This window comes from Propithecus coquereli, unplaced genomic scaffold (assembly GCF_000956105.1).
Source record: "Propithecus coquereli isolate 6110/MARCELLA unplaced genomic scaffold, Pcoq_1.0 Scaffold27, whole genome shotgun sequence".
NCBI lineage: Eukaryota > Metazoa > Chordata > Mammalia > Primates > Indriidae > Propithecus > Propithecus coquereli.
In genome coordinates, this window is record NW_012148285.1 from 8,278,121 (window position 1) to 8,297,048 (window position 18,928).

General features: G+C 49.6%; 1 protein-coding gene across 1 annotated transcript in view; it reads left to right on the forward strand.

Moving 5' to 3' along the window:
* Positions 1-18,928, forward strand: part of CLEC16A (C-type lectin domain family 16, member A) — a 203,709-nt gene that overhangs the window by 89,784 nt on the left and 94,997 nt on the right. Inside the window, exons 16-18 of the mRNA XM_012647791.1 lie at positions 1,235-1,285; positions 4,733-4,861; positions 14,008-14,128. Coding sequence (XP_012503245.1) covers positions 1,235-1,285; positions 4,733-4,861; positions 14,008-14,128 — 301 coding nt within the window. The remainder of the gene's footprint in view (positions 1-1,234; positions 1,286-4,732; positions 4,862-14,007; positions 14,129-18,928) is intronic.

An 18,928-nucleotide genomic window follows, 5' to 3' on the forward strand; every position in this document is an offset into this window, starting at 1 on the left:
GTGTGTGTGTGTGGTGGGGGTTGGGGGGAGTTCAGGACCTGCGAGAGAGACAGGACAGCTGTAACAGACACTGTTGTAATGACAATGAGTGTAAACATTTACCCAGCCCGACTCAGGGACAGGCTCTGTGCTCTGCGTTTTATGTGCCTTGAGACTCACGTCACCTCCACAGTGACCCACACAGACGGGGGCTGCCATCCCATTCTTGCAGCAGAACAAAGGGGCTTCGAGAGGAAAAGCTGGGATCTAGCTCCTGGTTGATATATCTCAGAGCCATGTTCTCGCCCTGTCGCGAAGGGGGCTTCCTGGGCAACCACGACCCTACGGAACTATAGAACCCCAAAGGCCCTCTTCGAGAAACAGATGGTTTCTGATTTTTTGGCTTGTGGGGCTCTGGCACAGCCTGAGCTGTTGATCCTATGCCGAGATGCTTCCAAGCATTGTTAGAAATGTGTGGATCCCCCTGAAGCCCTGCTGTACCCAGGGTTACCAAGAGATTTGGGTAGGAATGGGGTTGATGATCACAATTGTTTATAAAACCGGGAGTGCCGACAAAAGAAGTAAAGCTTTGAAACTGCTGTGCCTGCTCTCGTCACCACTAAGTAGTCTGACTTGGAGTACGCAAGCAAGGAAGCATCAGTCTGCCTGTACATGTAAGCCAGCTCTGTCACATGGCAGTGTGGAAGGTCACTGTACACTTGTATAAATGGTTTGCTTTATGGCATGAATACTACATCTGTGAGATGCACCAAGAAAAAAAAAAAAACCCAAATGGAACAAGCCATAGAGTTTTAGTGTTAAGTTGATTTAATTATACTCTTCCTTTCAGAGGTGTGGAGCCTCATATTTTCTACCATGGCGACTTAACCAGGATTTTCCATTTCTCCAAGCATTCTCCATGAATGCTAAACACTTGAAATATTAACCTTTCCTATATTTTAAGGATATATAGTGTTACTTTCGTTGTTTTTTAATTAACTGCTTTGACAGAGGAACTCTAACTCCGTATGCTTGAAAAAGGAGGAGGAAAGTGTTGAGTAGTGCAATTTGATATTTGCTCTGTCATTTGAGCGTGTGTGTTCATGTTCACGTGTGTATTTTACTTCCTGGTGATTTACGAGAACTCACTAATGAGAAACAGATGGCCTCAAAAGCCGCGAACTGGAGTTTATAATACTCTGTTGTTTATGGAAAAAAATATGAATAATCTTCTCTTCCCTCCCTTTCTTTTTAGGGAGAAGAAATCTTTCTGGACATGTTTGAAGATGAGTACAGGAGCATGACAGTGAGTGAGGGTCGGGGACACACTTGAGCTGGCATGAGCCTACGTCCCTGACTTGGGGCTTTCTGACCAGATGGCAAAGACTGATGGGGAAGAAAATTTTAAATGTGCCTTTTGATTTTCAGATTCTAGTCACTGCCCCTAAACTGAGCCACTTCAGTAACATGAGTCAGAAAGAGTCACTTTGATATGAATAGTATTGGGGAGTGTCTTTTTTATTAGGGACTTATTCCATGCCATGCCATGCCAGGTGGGTACAGCATGTTGCATATATGAAATCTCTTCATCCTCACATCAGCCAGTGGGAACTATTGTTCCCTGTCATTGTCCCCATTTTGCCAATGAGGAAATCGAGAGTCAGAGAGGTCAAGTGATGTCCCCAAATCTCCCTGGCCAGTGAGTGGCAGAGCCAGGCTTCCAAAGTAGAGCAGTCCCCTGTGCTTCTCCAGATGTCCTGCTGCTGCTACCTCCCTTGCCGCTTCACCAGAATGTTCCAGCGTGGAGCTCTTCCTCAAATCCGTAGCCCCAGTGCAGGGGCTTTGCCTTCCTTCCAGCAGGCAGAGGTGTGGGAAGCGACAGCTCCCTCTGCTTTGCTCGTCTGTCTCTACATCCCCAGCGCCTGCCTGTGACTAGGTGTTCCATACATAGGTGATAAATGACTCTTTTTGTGGATATTACCCACCGAAGCGTGAAGTGATTCCGGATGTTTACAATACACCTAAGTGTTTAAAGTCCCAAAAAGAAGAAGGCAGGTGGTGTGCGCTAAGTAGCTCTCCGGCTTCCTAACCCTCTCCCTGGGCATCTGGGCAGCTGGGCCCTCGCCACATCCTCAGTCAGTGCATGTCTGAGGCCCCTATGGAGGCTTTTCAAGGGAAAAGTGTGAATCGGCATAATTGCTCTCCAGAAATGCCCCAGCAGCGCCCAGTGCCCAGGCCTGTGTGTGAGTCGCGGGCTGCGGGCCCCGGCCCTCGCTCCTGTTGAGATCCACACCCTCCTGCCCCTTAGAGAGGGGCACAGTCCTCTACTCTTTGACCATTAATTAAAGTGGAGTGGATTCAGTGGTCACTTTCCATTTTACCCCGTGATGGCCCCTCATGCGATGTAACTGTCCACAGGTTGGTTTCCTGTTTGGGAATGTAAGGCTCCTGTGTCACTGGACAACATGGGAAAACTCGGGCTCTTAAACTCCTGCGCAGTGTCCGCTTTTGTGCTCACCATGCAACCTCGTGCGGGTTGCTTAAGTTCTGAGCCTTGATTTTTTTTTTTTCCCCTGTGAGATGGGCCCGTACCAGGAGCTGCCTGGGCTGGATGTGGATACCCAGCAGGATGCCTCGTGGAGAGTCCGTGTGCCACAAACACTCGCTTCCTCTGCCGCCCACCCCAGGGAGCTTCCTGGGTTTTGTTTCTTTGTTTTAACCAAATGTTTATTGTGTGTCCTGCACAATGCCAGGCATTCTAGAGAAATTCAACGCGACACACCCCTGGCCCTGTATCTGGAAGTCAGTCCTCAGCTCAGCCTCCATTCAGGAAGCCGGCCTGAGTGGACCGAGGTGGGGGCCGGCCCCTGCGTGCTACTGAGCGGAGGCCACTGCAGTAAAGGCAGGCCGCGACTTGCGATCCTTCCCTCGTTTTCCTCACTGCCCCTGGCTTAACGAAAAAGGAGTCCTGGGCCGGCAGTCTAGCTCTGCCCTCGGCAGGCTCGAGGGGGCTCCCGGGACGGTCAGCCGGTCAGCTGCAGAGACAGCGAGAGGAGCTGTGAGAGGGCAGGAGGCAGGCCGGAGAGGTGCTGCTGCCACGGATGGCGGTGGAACATGCTCCGCTACCCAGCTGGGGCAAAGGGATTTGGGGTGGGGGACCTCAGGCTTCTGGAAGTAAATGCTTCTTTCCAAAAGAAAAGGCAGGCAGCATGCACTGAGTGGCTCCTTGGCCCCCAGCCTGTTCACTGTGTGTCTTAGTCCATTTCGTGCTGCTCTGACAGAATATCCCAGACTGGGTAACCTTTAAAGAAAATAAAATTTTCTTACATTAATACTTCTGAAGACTGAGAAGTCTAATATCAAGGCACCAGCATCTGGCGAGGGCCCTCTTGCTCTACCAGCCCATGGTGGAAGGTGAAAGGGCAAGAGAGATCAGAGGGGGCCAAACTGGCACAAACCCACTCTTGAAATAATGAGCCTACTCCGGCAATGGCGGCGTTCTGCCATTCATGAAGGCAGAGCCCTCCGGACCTAATCACCTCTTGTTGGCCCTGCCTCTTGACACTGTTGCCTTGGGGATTAAGTTTCCAACGCATGAACTCTAGAGGACACATCGAACCCACAGCACTGAGTGGACAGCTGGCCTCACTTCATCCTTGCCCTGTTTAGTCAGCTGTATATGGCAGGAAGGGGGCGTGGGGAATGTCATGTTTGAAGCTCTTCTGAAAAGAGAAGACAAAAAGAAAGCTTGTGGTGCTTGAAAGAGTAAAATTGATTCTGTAGAAAACGTAACTTTGTGACGCGGCATTCCTTTACGATGCCAGGTAAATGAGTGTTAGTGTTCAACAGCACGCGTGCATTAAGTGGTCAGTGCTGATGCAGCAGATTTCTGGGAGGGGAAGCGGGCTGCTGTTACCCTGTGTCTTAGTAATCCAAGGAGGCTTCGTGGAGGTGGTGTGGAAGGAGGCCAACAGCTCTGCCCCTGTTCCTCCTCTGAGCTCAGTGTGCCCCACTGTGATACAGGCACCAGCACCTGCCACCCAGCAGGAGGTGAGCCCAGCAGGGGCCTGGCACTTAGTAGATGCTCCGTAAATGACTCTGTTCTGTTGTCCCAGATGAGGTGTGAAGTGGACGGGGAAGGAAGGGGGAGCGTTGGTCCTGGGGTGGGAATCCAGGGCCCTGGAGCAAGGCAGGCCTGGGTCCCAGTCAGCAGAATGGCCCCAGATCCATTCTTCCGCTTCTCCGAGACTCCGTTCTCTCATCAGCACAGTGGGAAACATCCCCTCCAAAGCCTTTAGGTCACGGCCTGCCCCGTGGTCGGTGCTCACTGGACAGAAGCTGCCATCACTGCAGCCGTTGTCATCATCCCTGGAAGGACCAAGGGAAGGAGGCTCACGCCCATAGGAATAAGCCACCCTCAAGGGCCCTGCCTCCTTCGTGGGAACCCCTGTCCTGCTGCGCTGGAGGGGAGGGCGAGGGCGAGAGAGCAAAGGTTTCCATAGTAAGGAAGCAGCTGCTCAAGAGCGTCTGGGCTGTTGCTTCAAGTAGAGGAAAAATGTGTAGCTAGAAAACTCGGCATGTTGCTCGCCTCCCTGGCTGCCTTCAGGCTCTACCTCAGTCTACTCCCAGGGTTGACATCGCTCATTTACTATGCAAGTGCAAGTGGAGGCCGGAGGCCTGTGTAACCTGCCCCAGCCCCTTCCTCCCCCAGGTGAGGGACCTGCTTTGAGGTTTCCTGTGATGTCTCTTGTAGATGAAGCCCATGAATGTGGAATATCTCATGATGGACGCCTCCATCCTGCTTCCTCCAACAGGCACGCCGCTAACGGGCATTGACTTCGTGAAGCGGCTGCCGTGTGGCGACGTGGAGAAGACCCGGCGGGTGAGTGAGTGCTGAACTTGTCCCCTCCTGAGCAGCCCTTCACCAGAACTACTCCCAGGCCAGGGAGCACAGGGTCTCTGGGTCAGAGTCAAGAGCCCGCCTCGAACACAGCTTTGATAGCAGGTGGAGAGCACCTCTCTGCACACCTGCTTCCAGGTGTGACTTTCCAAGGCAGTTGTCCTTTGGATAGTGAGGATTGGAATTCCATTACACGTGGCACTGGGTGTCGGCTGCAGGCAGGTCGTCTAACCCGGTGCAGAGCACAGCCCCGAGCCCTGAGCTCAGGGAGTGGGGGGTGGGGAGTGTGGTACATCCAGTGCAGATGAGGCTGGGGCGAAATCTTAGCCCAGAGATCTCAGAACTCCCAGAGATGGTGTGATGTGAAAGTATCTAGCTGATCTCGGGTCTAGGCACACGCAAACGAAAGGTGATTCTCGCCGGGCTGCGGGAGGGACGTATGTGGGGAGCAGATTAGTTCTCAGAAGCAGCTGGAGTGTGTGCTTCCGTTATCAGCACTTTTTTTCTGAAGCAGGAGCTCTAGGAAGCAGTCTCGGCAGGGCTGTTCATGGTATTTTATCTCCCACGTAAGATCACAGTTTCTTTCTTAGAAAGCACCATAACCTTTTCCTAGAAAATCATTCCCTGGAGACATGAACATTAGTGGATAATTTAGAGGAATTCATTGCATGCTGGCATTATCGGCCTTCTGAGTCTTCTGAGTTAATCCGTGTCTGACCAGAGCGGCAGAGGTGTTTCACTTTTGGATTGTGCAAAGCAGGAGTGACCTGCTGCGTGCACCTCAGACAAGAGAGGTCTGCGACTTCCCTCCAGCAGCCCTCGAGTTTGCCTCAGAGGCCTGGGCGTGCAGAGGAAGCAGGAGCCATGTGTCTCGAGTCAGTCACATTCCCAGCTGTCTGACCAAGCCCACAGACCTCACCACAGGACCCACCCTGTCCGAGCCACTGACGCCTTCCTTGCATTGCTCCTGGCCAGCGCTGCAGCCCTGCTGGCCAGGCGCACGATTTTGTGTGTGGGTGGCAGTGTTTGCACTGGGTGTCCTCGGCATCAGCTTTCACTGGAAGAATGGTTCTGACAAATACGTATCATGCCGGCAGCTCTTTGACACTGGCCCGTTCACCCTTAGCCTTTGGTTGGCCTGAGAAATGTGCCCCAGGCAAGACGTAGTGTCCCCATGCCAAGAGCACCCTGCCTTAGAGGTCCCCCTGGCCCCTGAGCCACAAGGGCCAGAGGCCTGAGCACCGATGCTGTTGCTCTGGGCTGCACTCTGCCTTCTTTGGGTCCACGGTTCATCAGGGTTTTTCTTACTACTTTTGCGAACACGTAGCCTTTGTTATGAAGTGGATCGTTCATGTCAGTTCTTTAAGTGGATTTTCTCATTTAATTCTATAACCACCCTAGGAGATTGGCACTATCATTGTCCCCATTTTACAGAGGAAGAAATTGAGACGCGAAGAGGTCAAGCATACAGGGGCAGGGAACCTGTGGCCTTGGGGCCACATGTGGCCTTCTGGATCCTTGCGTGCAGCCTTTTGACTGAATCCAAATTTTACAGAACAAATCCTTTTATTAAAAGGGGTGTGGCAGAGAAAGATGAAGCTTTTCTTGGCTTCTTTGGTGCTTAAGAAAGAACAGTCTTGGAATCAGAAGGCTGCAGCTTCCCCACCGTGACACCACTGCTTCCTGCTGCTGCCTTCATCACAGCTATTAGCCATACTCAGGCTGGACACGGGGACATCAAAAACACAGCCCCAATCCTCAAGGAATCAGAGTCCAGAGGGCAAGGTGGGAAAAGGCAGCAGCAGGCCATGTGGCCAGAGCTGTCACTCAAGCAGCATTAGGTTAGGTTTCCTAATCCCACCTGGGAAGGGAGGTGGGATAAGCAGCAGAGGGGATGGTCCTTAAGCCGAGACTGTGGGAGTGGGCTGGGCAGCTAGGGGGAGGCACAGGCCCAGAGAGATGTGGCACATTCTGGCGCCTCCAAGGAGGTAACCACAGCTAGGACCCAGAGTGGGCTGTGATGAGGCTGGAGGGGTTGGCTGGAGCCAGAGCACTGGGGCCTTGGAGCCCGGTGAGGACCTTGGCCATCAACTCTTAACACTGTTTCATGACATGGTGCCTGCTGGGTTAGGGCAGATGGTCCTGATCCACAGGTGGGAAATGAGAGAAGTGCGGGGGTGAGACTATCAGGCATGTGGCACTTGTCCACTCTGAGCCACCATCTCGTCATCTGTCAAGTGGGATACTCTCACCTTTCCGGAGTTATCTAAGGACTCAGCGGAAGGCCTGACCACAACAGGCTGATAGTAGGTCCTTGATGACAGTGGTCTCTTCCTCCCTTCGCCCCTCACAGCTCACGCAGGTGGGTTCCCAAGGCTGTGCTGCCCGCCTCCCTTGCCCCGGCTGCATGCACAGCCCAAACGGCTACTGGAGCACAAACAGAGCCCCTGCAACGTCTGGACTTCCCTGGGGTTTCTTACTAGGCCTTCGGCTGTCTGACCGGTTTATAGAAGTAACTCTCAAATTCCAGGGTCCCTGTGCAGAATGGTAGAAAATAAGGCAGGCCACCTCAAAACAAAGTCATCTACTTTACAAAAGCTTCCTTTTGTGACTTCAAGAATTGATTTCTGAAGGGGAGTTTCGGCCTTTCACCCCAGGCCAGTTTCTGTTGCAAGGCAACTGTCTAGAATCATCCGGAAGTTTCACTACTCAAGCCCAGTTCAGAAATCAGAGCACAACAGTGTGCTTTGAATTTGAGCTAAAGGAAGTTATATGGTTTAGCAAACGATTGAAGGCTTATGTGGTTTGTTTCAAGTTTTTTGCTTGTATCCAAAGAACATTCCATTTTATCCCTTTGGATTCAAAGGTTTTCTTTCTTTCCTTCCCCCCTCCCCCCACCAAGTAGACTTTTTTAAGTTTTAGGAAGCCGGTACTTTTGAGAAATCTCACCCTTTATTTTCCTTAAGGACTTGTCAAAGAAGTTCAGACTGTCCTAACTGGTAGATCATTCCTAACTTAGAACACACTTGTTCATACGTTCGTCAAGGAGCTGCTGGATCCCCGCTATGTGCCAAATGCTGTGCTGAGCCTGGGGGTGCAGAAGTGACGAGGGTACATGTCCCTGCTCTCTGGACCCCCACCCCTCTCCCCCGCTGCTGCCTCATAGAGAGGTAAAGTTTATTAGCAAGTAAGGGCGTAGCAGGTTTGAAATCAGGCTGCAGCCAAGACTCAGGAGGAAAGAAATGAAGTGCTGTGGCCAGGGCTTGGTGGGGCGTGGGGGAGGGAGGGTCCTCCTATAGACAAGTGATCAGTACGAGCTACTCTGCAGAGCGGACATCCGAGCTGAAAGCCGGAGGATGAGAAGGAGCCAGAAAAGTTGAAGAGTTAAAGGAGGCACTTTCCAGGTGGGCAACAGCATGTGCCAAGTCCCTGAGGTGCCACGGAGTGCGGTGTGTTCGTGGAGCAGAGCGAGTGCAGGGGAGGAGGGGGCAGGGAAGGGGAGGAGTGTGGCAGCGCTTTGCAGGCCATGGGGAGGCATCTCCACATAAAGTTGCTTCCCCTCTTGCATTGTGTAAAGTACACCGTTTATTCTTTCGTCTGACGTATTTGCTGGGCATTTTCTAGGTGCCAGGCACTGTGCAAGATGAAGGACAGAACAGTGAACAAATAATATAAAATGAGACCAAAATATCAAGGGTGCCGCTGAGCCATGCCAGCTGAGACGGGAGGTTCATGTTGAAATGAAGGTCACTGGAGCTATGGGGTCCAATGAGAACCTTCAAGCAGAACTTTGGACTTGGGCTGGGCTCACCCCACCTGTAGGTGCAGTTGAGAGAAGTGGTAAAGAAAGAACACAGGTTCGTGAGTCAGACCAACCTCAGGCCAAACCCCAACCTAGTTACTGACCTTGAGCAAGTTATTTCGCCTCCTTGAGCCTCAGGTTCCTTGTCTTACCTCTCAGCTGTTGCCCAAAGTAGATGGGAGAGCAGCTGTGAAGTGACGAGCCCAGTGATGATAGTAAGCGCTCGGGAAGTGTTGGCTGAATAGTAGTGGAGCATTCTAGCATCTTAGGTGGGAAAGAAATAGGCCCTTTTTTTTTTTGAGATAGAGTCTCACTCTGTTGCCTGGGCTAGAGTGCAGTGGTGTCATCACATAGCGCACAGCAACCTCAAACTCCTGGGCTCAAGTGATCCTCCTGCCTCAGCCTCCCACGTAGCTGGGACTACAGGTGCAGCCACCATGCCCGGCTAATTTTTCTATTTTTAGTAGAAACGGGGTCTCACTCTTGCTCAGGCTGGTCTCGAACTCCTGGCCTCAAGCAATCCGCCCACCTTGGCCTCCCAGATTGCTAGGATTACAGGCGCCTGGCTGGAAATAGAGTCTTTAATGATTTAAATCTACTGAAGCTTAATGCTAGAGAAAAGAGAGTTAGGGATAGGATTTTTTGGTAAATATCAAAATCCACATTTAAGCCACTAGCCATCTTTATATAGTAATCTCGGAAGACATTATGAAATAAGTGTATTTGTATGAGGTTTTATTTGTCCCTGCGTTCTGTTTCCCTGTTCCCTTGTAAAACCACAGTTTTTGTGTTTATTGCAATTGACCTTGAGGAAATAGGATATTTTGCTTTACTTTTTGAATGTGTATTACACATTACAGAAAATACAATAACATCTCATAAAACTTCAGAAGTAAAGGGAAAAGAATTTCCCATGATTTCATCACTCTAAACAAAAAACACTGAGACATCTTTTGTGTCTCCTCCCTATCCTAGTTTGCAAACACATCTTTTCGTGGTTGCAAAGAGTGTACCGTGGTCTTGCTTTCATCTCTCCTCCTTTTTTTCTCTTTTCATTGTAGCACAAGAAGTTTTTCATGTTGTGATGTAGTTTTAATAAGTCTGATTTCTTATGGCTGCAGAAAGGTTTATCTGCCATTTTCCTCCTAGTAGATATTTTGGTTGCTTGCAGTATTACATTATTTTCGACTAAACTATAATGAGCAGCTTCATGAATACAGTGTTTTCTTTCTTTTGAATTATTTCTTTAGGATAAGTTCCCAGAAGCGGAATTTCTGGTTCAAAGGGTATGAACGTTTTTTTGTGTGTGCGACTCTCTACTCATTGCCAGATGGCTTTCCCAGTGGGTTGTGCCCATGTTAATCTGCTTCAGCCCTCTTTTAAGATGACTGACTTTCACAGCCATTTCTCCACAGTCTTAGTGGACTTCTAACCTGAGTGACTATCGCCTAAACCGAGCTTGCAGACGCGGCAAGGAAGCAGGAGGTTGTCCAAGGGCCAGCCCACGGCTCAGGGCATCACCTGTGCCATCTCATTGCACCTGCATGGTGGGTACCCTGTGGGCACCCCATTTCCGGAGCACAAGCCTGGGCTCAAGGAATTCACGTACTCACCTGCGCCCCAGCTGAGCCACAGTCTGTCTGACTGCAGAGCCCTCCTCCTGCTCTACTCATTGGACTGATTCTCGGGGGACACTGAGTTTGCCAGAGTTTGCTCCCAGACGCATTGAAGCAAAGAGACTGGAGAAGCCTCTTTATATTTGAGCTTGGTCAGCTGTCACACAGTTCAAAATCTAATCTGTTCTTCCAGGGTCAGTCTTCCTGGTGTTCTATGGAAGAATCTGAAAGAATAATAATTTCTTTTTCCTTTTTAGTAATACCTTTACGTTTGCATCTTTATTTAATAAAGAAAAGAAGAGCACTTTATAAAACCCTGGGTCCCAACCCTTAAATCTTCCAAAGGCCAAGGCATGTGATTAGAAGAACAGTTTGGAATCCAGTTACTCATTGAATGACCTTGGGCAGGCTGCCTGTCTCCCAGGGCTTTGGTTTCCCCCTCTAAAGTGGGGACCTCACAGGGTCATTAAGAGGCTTGAATGAGATGACACTGTACCCGGCAGGCCATGGGTGATCAGAGGGAGTGGTCATTGTTTAGGCAGGTGGTGGGATGAATTTTATGACTCCTATCCTTGTATTTTAGCTTTCTTTTGTGGATTCATGGAGTTGTGGGGCTGGTCAACGTGCCTGCCAGACCATTGTAGCCCCCTGCGGGAGCCCAGCTTTCACCCAAGTGGGGCACCTTGTCCTGTGGGGATCAGCTCTCCCCGTGATCACGGGCATGAGCCTCTCGTGTGCTCTTCCTTCTCCTAGGAGTTGGAGCAGGAGCCAGGAAAAGTCTTGCAGGATTTTATTATATAGTCATTCCCCCACATCTGTGTGGGATTGGTTCTAGAACCCCCCAAGAATACCAAAATCCAGATATTTGAGTCCCTTATATAACGTGGCATAGTATTTACATATAACCTACACACATCCTCCCTTATACCTTAAGTCCTCCCTAGGTTGCTTTTAATACCTAATACACTGCAAGTGCTATGTGAGTAGTGATTTACTGTATTGTTTAGGGAATAATGACCAGAAAAAAAGTCTGTACATGTTTAGTACAGACATAGCCATCCTTTTTTTTTTGTTTTAAGTATTTTCAATCTGCAGTTGGTTGAATCCACGAATGTGGAACACGTGGATGCAGAGTGCTGGCTATATATGTTTTATACTTTTGATTTTTTTGTATCCATTTATTGTTTGCAGAGCAAAAGCAGATGTTTTACCAAAAAGCCCTATATTAGGAGCCCAATTCTGACCTCCCTTTTTCATTTATTGGAAGGTTTCAGGTTTTCAGAGTGATGGGCTGTAGAAAGCCACACACGTTTCTATTTTCTCACCCATCAGCTGTGGTCCTGCTTGAGTTCTTTGCCTTGAGAGCCCCGAGAGGAATGGGGGTTTTGACGCAGAAAGGAAGCACCCCTTCAACTTGAACCTGACCAGGATGGGCCTTTTTCTTTTCTTTCCATCATCCCTGAGGTCATGACTCCTTATTTGCCAGATATTTCAAGTGCCCACCCATGTTTTGGGCTTCCTGCACTTGGGCTGGCACAGATGTTTAAATTTCCTGGTACACTTGGTTAAGTGTCACAAGTATCAGACATTCCTGAGTTCAAACTCCAGCTCAGCCACTTACCGGCTGTGTGGACTGAGATTGTTCTGCCCCTCTCAGCTCCGTTTCTTCCCCCCAAAAATCTTAAAGTTGCAATGAGGTGCCCACAGTTCCTGGCACACAATAGGTGCTTAATAAATAGAAGCTCTTTTGCCTTTTTTAAATGGAACTACACCTCTTTTTCTTATTGTTACAGATGTCCTTATGAGGACTGTACTTTTAAAAACTGTTAAGAATAATCACAGCTAGGTATGGGTGGCTCACACCTGTAATTCCAGCACTTTGAGAGGATCACTTGAGACCAGTTCAAGACCAGCCTGGGCAACATATGGAGACCCCGTCTCTACAAAAAATTAAGAAATTAGCCAGGTGTGGTGGTGTACACCTGTAGTCCCAGCTACTTGGGAGGCTGAGGTGGGAGGATCAGTTGAGCCTAGGAATTGGAGGCTACAGTGAGCTTTTATGATGCCACCACACTGCAGCCTGGGTGACAGAGCATCTCTTAAAAAAAAATCAGATCAGATACTAATTCTGCTTCCACCACCACTATCATCCTGTTATCACCATCATTATAATATAAAAAGCTTGCCTTTCTCTAGTGCTTTCTAGTTTACAAAGAGGACTCCATTACCCCAGAATAGGCCCAGGAGGTAGGATTGCTCCTCCAGTTTCTACAGTAGGAGATGGGACCAAGGCAGGGTCAGGGCTCAGACGTGCTTGTCAGCATCCTATTCCTGAGTAGAGGGCGGAGCAGCTCTTTACAGGCGGTAATTTGTCCCCTTTCCTGTTTGGGGAGGCACCTGCTGTATAAGGGGCCCCTCCCCTCATGTAGGCCTGGACTGGAGCCCTCAGAGCTGTGAACAAGACCCAAAAGTGTACTGGAATTCACCTGTGCTCGGCTCACCAGTGGTGACGGTGGTTTGTGCCCAGTGTGGTGCTCGTCGAGTGCCTGGATGGCCGCCCCTCCGTGGAGCACAGTGCTGGCTGCTTCCCTCCAGCGTTCTCTCAGAACCTCCTAGCTGCCCTGAGAGTTAGGCATCATCGTGCCCACTTCACAGATGAGGAGAATGAAGCTCACGGGAGTTAGGGGCTTGGCCGGCGCAGCAGAGCTGGGAGTCCAGTGCAGACCGTGTCCAGCTGACCCCGGAGCCGTTTCCCCCGGGCACTCCCCCCTCCGTCAGGCCCGTCAGCTGCGCAGCAGGGAGGAAGGCCTGGAGGTGCCCTCTCATGGAACTGCCCCTCTGCTTCCTGCTCTGCTTGGTCAGCAAGCCTGTTCCGGGGCTGAAGGCTGCTTTCCGCACACACTTCTCTGGCTTCTGGGGAATCTGCTTTTTTTCTGTTCTCTGGAAAGGCCTGGTGGTCACATAATTCTGACCAGACACCTGTTCCATGGGCCAGGAACCCCTGTGCTGACAGAGCCACCTCTGTCCCCAGTCTGCTGGCTGGGAAAGCCTAAGGAGCATCTGGGGGACTGAGGTCACTGCCACCTGCCAGGTGCCAGGCCTCTGCCCCGTCAGCAACACACTCCCTGTCATAAGGCCACGGGGCTGAGGGGTGACAAAATTCACCTAGAGGTAGGACTTTCCTCGGGTCTCTCTGGCTCTGAAGCCCACAGCCATCACACCCTCTTCTGTCTATCCTCCCCCCACCCCCACATTCAAGGACCTGGAAACACTTTAGTGATTTGGATTTCCACAGTCTGTGCTGGTTCAGTTGGAACAGACCTGGGTTCTAGCCCTCCCTGGAAGCATGGCCTTGAGCAGTTCGCTTCACCTGTTTAGGTCTCTGTTGCCTGGTCTGTGAAATGGGGCTGATTGCTGGGCAAGGGTGTTATGAAGGTCCCCTGACATTTGGGGACAAGATCCTGGCAGATGACAGGTGCTTGGATCAGATAAAGTGACCCAAACTTGAACCTGTGGATAACCGAAAACACGCTGTTCCCCTCTGATTATTTTGTCTCGCTCTAAAACCACAGGACTATTATAGAAGAGGTAGCGGTGTGTTTGTGTCGTTATTTGAAATCGAGAGTCGTTGTGTAATTTCTTGATATGGAGCACCTCACTGAAACGACTCTGCAATTTCACTCTTCTCTGCTCTCCGACTGTTGGTCTAGGCCATCCGGGTGTTCTTCATGTTGCGCTCCCTGTCGCTGCAGCTGCGAGGGGAGCCCGAGACCCAGTTGCCGCTCACTCGGGAGGAGGACCTGATCAAAACCGATGACGTCTTGGATCTGAGTGAGTTGGCCGCCCTGAGTCACGGCAGGGGGCCAGGGACACGGGACAGTGCTCTGCTGACTCACACAGCACTGGGAGGGTGGGTGCTCGATGTGCGTTTTGTGTCACCATTGATCTGTGACTATGAGCTAACAATGTGCATGTCCCATGAAAAGTGCCCCAGATTCTAGACACCTGCAAGTCAGTCTGAGGGTTCTGCTTCCTCGAGACCAGGTGGTTTGCTGAAAGGTCTGCATAGGGTGACTGGGGGCTCACAAGGGTGGGCCCAGCTCCGGGGTCCCTGTCCTCCACGTGGTCACAGCAGCACCCGCTTGATTGGTTTTCGTATGTTAAGGGTTTTCTGTGTGATTCCAATAATAAGCGGATTCTGCTGCTAAAGACAGAAACTTGCAAAAAACAAATCACTATTGTTTAGGTAAGGATGAGGGCTTTGGAGGCCAGACACCAGTGTGCTCAGAGTGTATCCTTAGGTTAGCTATTTAACCACAACCGCACGGTGCCTCAGTGTTCTCATCTGCAACACGAGAGTGAGATTTAAAGGAGACAGTGGGTATAAAGCCTGATCATGTTCCCAGAAGCCTTCTTGTATTTATGTAGCTTCCTCTTTCCTCCCTTTACTATGGGGCACGGGCCTTTCTTAAAAGGCATCATGGTATATTAGGAGTCTTTGGTTATAAGAGACAGAAAACCCAACTTAAGCGTTTAAGGAAAAGAAAAGAGAATTGGCTGATGTCACTGGAAAGTCTGGGAGTAGTTCTGCCTTCAGGCATGGCTGGATCTGGGTATTCAGTGCCATCAGGAAGCTGCCCGTCTCCATCTCTCGTCTCTGCTTTCCTTCGTGTCAGCTTCATCCCAGGGAAGGCCCTCACCAGGGACTCTGGTGAGGCAAGATGGCCATCAGCAGCCCCAGGGTTTACTGACCCAGCTAAGCAGCCCCGACAGAAAGAGCTGTTCTTTTTTTTTCCTTTTATATAAATCTGTGGTGTAGCTCTCTTTTTGGTCTCTGTGGGGCTGTGTGCCTCCCTGTTGTCTCCTTGGACCATCCTCTGACCACCCCAGCCAGGGGTCAGAGGAAAGTGGTTCACTGATTGGCTAAACCAAGGTCACATGGCCAGCCCTGGAGCTGGGAAGTAGGACCAGCTCCTTTTGAACCCCTGTCACCTGAGAGAAAGGAAGGAGACGGCCCTCAAAGCAAAACCACAAAGATGGAGTGGAGGCTGGGAAGGTAGAAACAACACAGGGCCACTCTCTGCGGTGTTGTTGTTGTTCTAAATCTGCTTTATTGAGGTATAATTTACATATAATAAAGTCCACCAAGCTTTAGTGTATCATTCAGTGAGTGTTGACAAACTATTCAGTTGTGATCTAGACCACTGAGTGTTGGTCTTAAGCCAGACGTCCCTGCCCTGCCCTGGTGTCCCCTTGAGCAGCAACTGAAACCTGCATAGCCTCCGTTTCCTTGCCTGTAAAATGGGGTGGTCTTTCTTACGTTACGTGGTTGTTCTGAGGATTGAATGAAATATCATGTGAGATACCATGTGACCAAGCACAATGCCTAGCATATGACTGTACTCAGCAAGCTGTAAGCAGTATCTATCACCTGCTCATCGAAAGGCGATATGTAAAAAGAGCGCAGCACACTGCCTGACATGTAGATGGTTCTCAGTTAATGAGTATTGTGGGTGTTACCTGGTTGTCTGCTTTCTTTCTGTGGCCGCCTTCCTGTTCATGCTCTTTCATCTTTCCCTTTCTTGGAAGAACAAAGAGTTATGTCCCGTCTCTGTTTCATGCCTATTACCTTTAGCCCTTTCACCCTTGAGAAATGGCCACAGGGATTTCTGTAAGGGTTTAAATTGATCGAGTTGGCTGGAGAGAATCATAAACCAGTCTTTCTGTGATTTGATTCAAGGAGAGAAAGGGAAACAGCTGGCTTTAAAGGGGGCTACTCCATCAGGACAGCAAGAATGTTTGCATCCGTGAAATGGAATTAAATTTCATGCTGGGAATTCACATTCCTTCCCCTCCCCCTAAGAATGGCCCACTGAAATAAAGGTTAAAAGTATTTCACTTATCAATTTTAATTGATTAGATTGCTAGTTGAGATCACTTAACTGAGCCCTTTTAGGTAGTTGGCCATTAAGAAAGTAATGGCTGTCTGTCTTTACCCAGCCTGATTGAAAATTATGTCTTTTGCTAAAGAGGGTGACATTCAGAAAATATTAGGAATTAGGGATTTTAAAAGCATATGGTACTAGAATAAGATATGTATGTGTTGTTGGTTGACTTTTTTTTTTTTTTTCAATTGTAAATGCTGGACACTCTCACCTGTCATTGAGGGAAAAAAATTATCATACCTGCACTGGACAAAAGGCCTTCTGTGTATACCAAATATATACCCGCTGAATGATTGGAGCTGGGCATGTTTTTGTCTCCCTGCTGAGCTTGAAGAAGCTGACTCAGGGAGAAGTAGTTAGGATTAGTTCCCTTTATCTAACTTGGTGTGTCTGATAGGCTTAAAGGAATGCCGTGTGCAAGAGGTGACATAGAATGTATTTACTGACCTCATCACACTTTGATAAGAAACCACAGCTATAAAGAGTGTTACCCAGAGGACATCTCAAGTGTTTGCAGCCCAGTAGTAGGTCTCTGGGCAGGGCAGGGTGTGACAGGCAAGCTCTGGCACAGAAGGGACTTGTGATAAGGAGCATCAAAATGTGGTTGCCACTTCGGAAAGAGGTAAACTGACCATGCTTAAAGCAAAGCCTGTTTTGTTTTTCGCTGGAGAGGAGAGTAGCATGGGTAGAAATCACAAACTGGCAGCCATGTGGGCTGTGTCTGCTGGGGAGGGGGTGGGGAGGAGGGCAGGGAGGGAAGAAAGAAGAAGGGAAGGGAGGGAGGACGAGATAAAGCAGATTAGATTTTTAGAGAGACTAATCATGAATCTCCATACACCCAGCCCTCAGCTTCAACGGTTATTATAATACCATTTTGCTAAATTTTATTTCATCTGTCCCACATCTCACTTTTAAAAACACTCCACTCACCCACTCAGTGTGTTAAAGCAAAAGGAAGACATCATATTATTGCATCTGTAAATACTTCTCTTTGACAGATAAGGATTTTGCATTACTCTTCCTAATTGAATTGGTTGCCACCGTTTGCAAACCAAGTGCCTCCCCAGCCCTGGCTGCTGCTTTGGGCTGGAGCTGGGGGCTGAGGCAGCCCCTGTAGATGAGGCCTGTGTGCCTCCACGTGCTGCCAGCGTGGCCTTGTTGACTGACATTGATTTTGCATCTCCTGGTGAAGGTGGAAGTAATCAGCCGTGTGACCTTCCAGAGTCGTAATGCCTGTGAGGCTCAGTGGCCTTACCTTTAAAATGGGCCTAAAAGACTTTCCAAGGAGAACTGTTGAGAAGGTCGAATGAGATCACGTATGCACAGCACACAGCACATGCTTGCCGTGTAGTAGGTGCTCAGTGAATGAGAGCTGCCTGTCAGCCCTGCTGGTAGCCATTGAATACGTGAGCTCTAACTCATGCCGCCGGGCTCCAGGGGGTCGCTCGAACGACCTTCTGAGGAGTGTATGTCCTGAAATATTCAAAGCAGTTTGTCACTTCTATGATGGCACTGTTTTTCAAGATAAGAAAGCCAGGTCTGGCTGCTTTGGCCAGAGGAAGGAGGCTGTACCCCATCTAGGCTGTGGGACTCATTCACTCCAGAGTGTCTGTGGACCAAGGAGAAACCACGGATTCCTGCCTGGGATTGGCCTCAGAGCATTGTGAAAGGATTCTTGACTGTTTCCAAATACCGTGGGCAATCACAGTAGGGAAGAAATTTATCTGTTATCGCCATACACCTTAAAAAGAGATAGCAGACAACCAGGAGTGTTCAGTTTCCACTTTCCTTCCAGCCTTCTGTATGTGGGCACTTGGCGTTCGCATGATTGTAGCCATAGCACGTGCTGCGTGCATCTAATCTTATCTTCTGATTTTTAAATTCATTCATGAAACCCATTCAACAAAAATCGATTTGATGAAGATCTATTCATTCGTTTAACTCTTTGTTGAGCACCTGCTGTATGCCAGGCACAGTGCTAAGAACGGGGATGTGATAGTGAGCAAAAGCTAGACTTGGCCTCTGTTTTGGGGGGCTCCCAGTTTCGGGGGAGGGAGAGGATAGAGGAGTGGGCCACTAACAGGTAAGTTAAGTAAATGTATGATCACAGATTGAGACGGCTCTGTGGAAGTGATGAACAGGTCCTGTATTCAAAAGAAAATGCAAAAATGAGGCCGCCATTTGAGGATGGCAGGGTGAGGCTGAGATGGGAGAGAGCTTGCCACATCCCAGGATCCTGATGCAGGCTAGTGTGGCCGGCATGTAAGGAGCAAGGGGGTCAGTAGCTGGGAAGAGCCAGGTCTCAGTTCCAGGGTTTCCCATGGGGACATCTGTCCTAAGTGTACACTTTTAGAGTGGGCACTGCCAGGTCAGACAGTCCCAGCAGCAGCTTTCGAGCTGCATTGAGATTGAGGGGCTCGAAAGGCCAGGTAGCACAGTGGGTACGAGCGTGGGCTCGGGACCCAGACTGTGCCTGATTGAAATCCCAGCTTCACTCCTTGCCACGTGCCAGCTGTATCACCTTAGACAGGTAACTTAACCCTCTGGTGCTTCAGTTCCCAAATCTGTAAAATGGGAGTTGTTGGGACGAGTAGAGGAGTTAATATATGTGAAGTACCTAGAACAATGCCTGGCACAATTGCAGAGAGGTCATCTAGGAGGTTGTGGCAAGGTCCAGGGGTCAGTG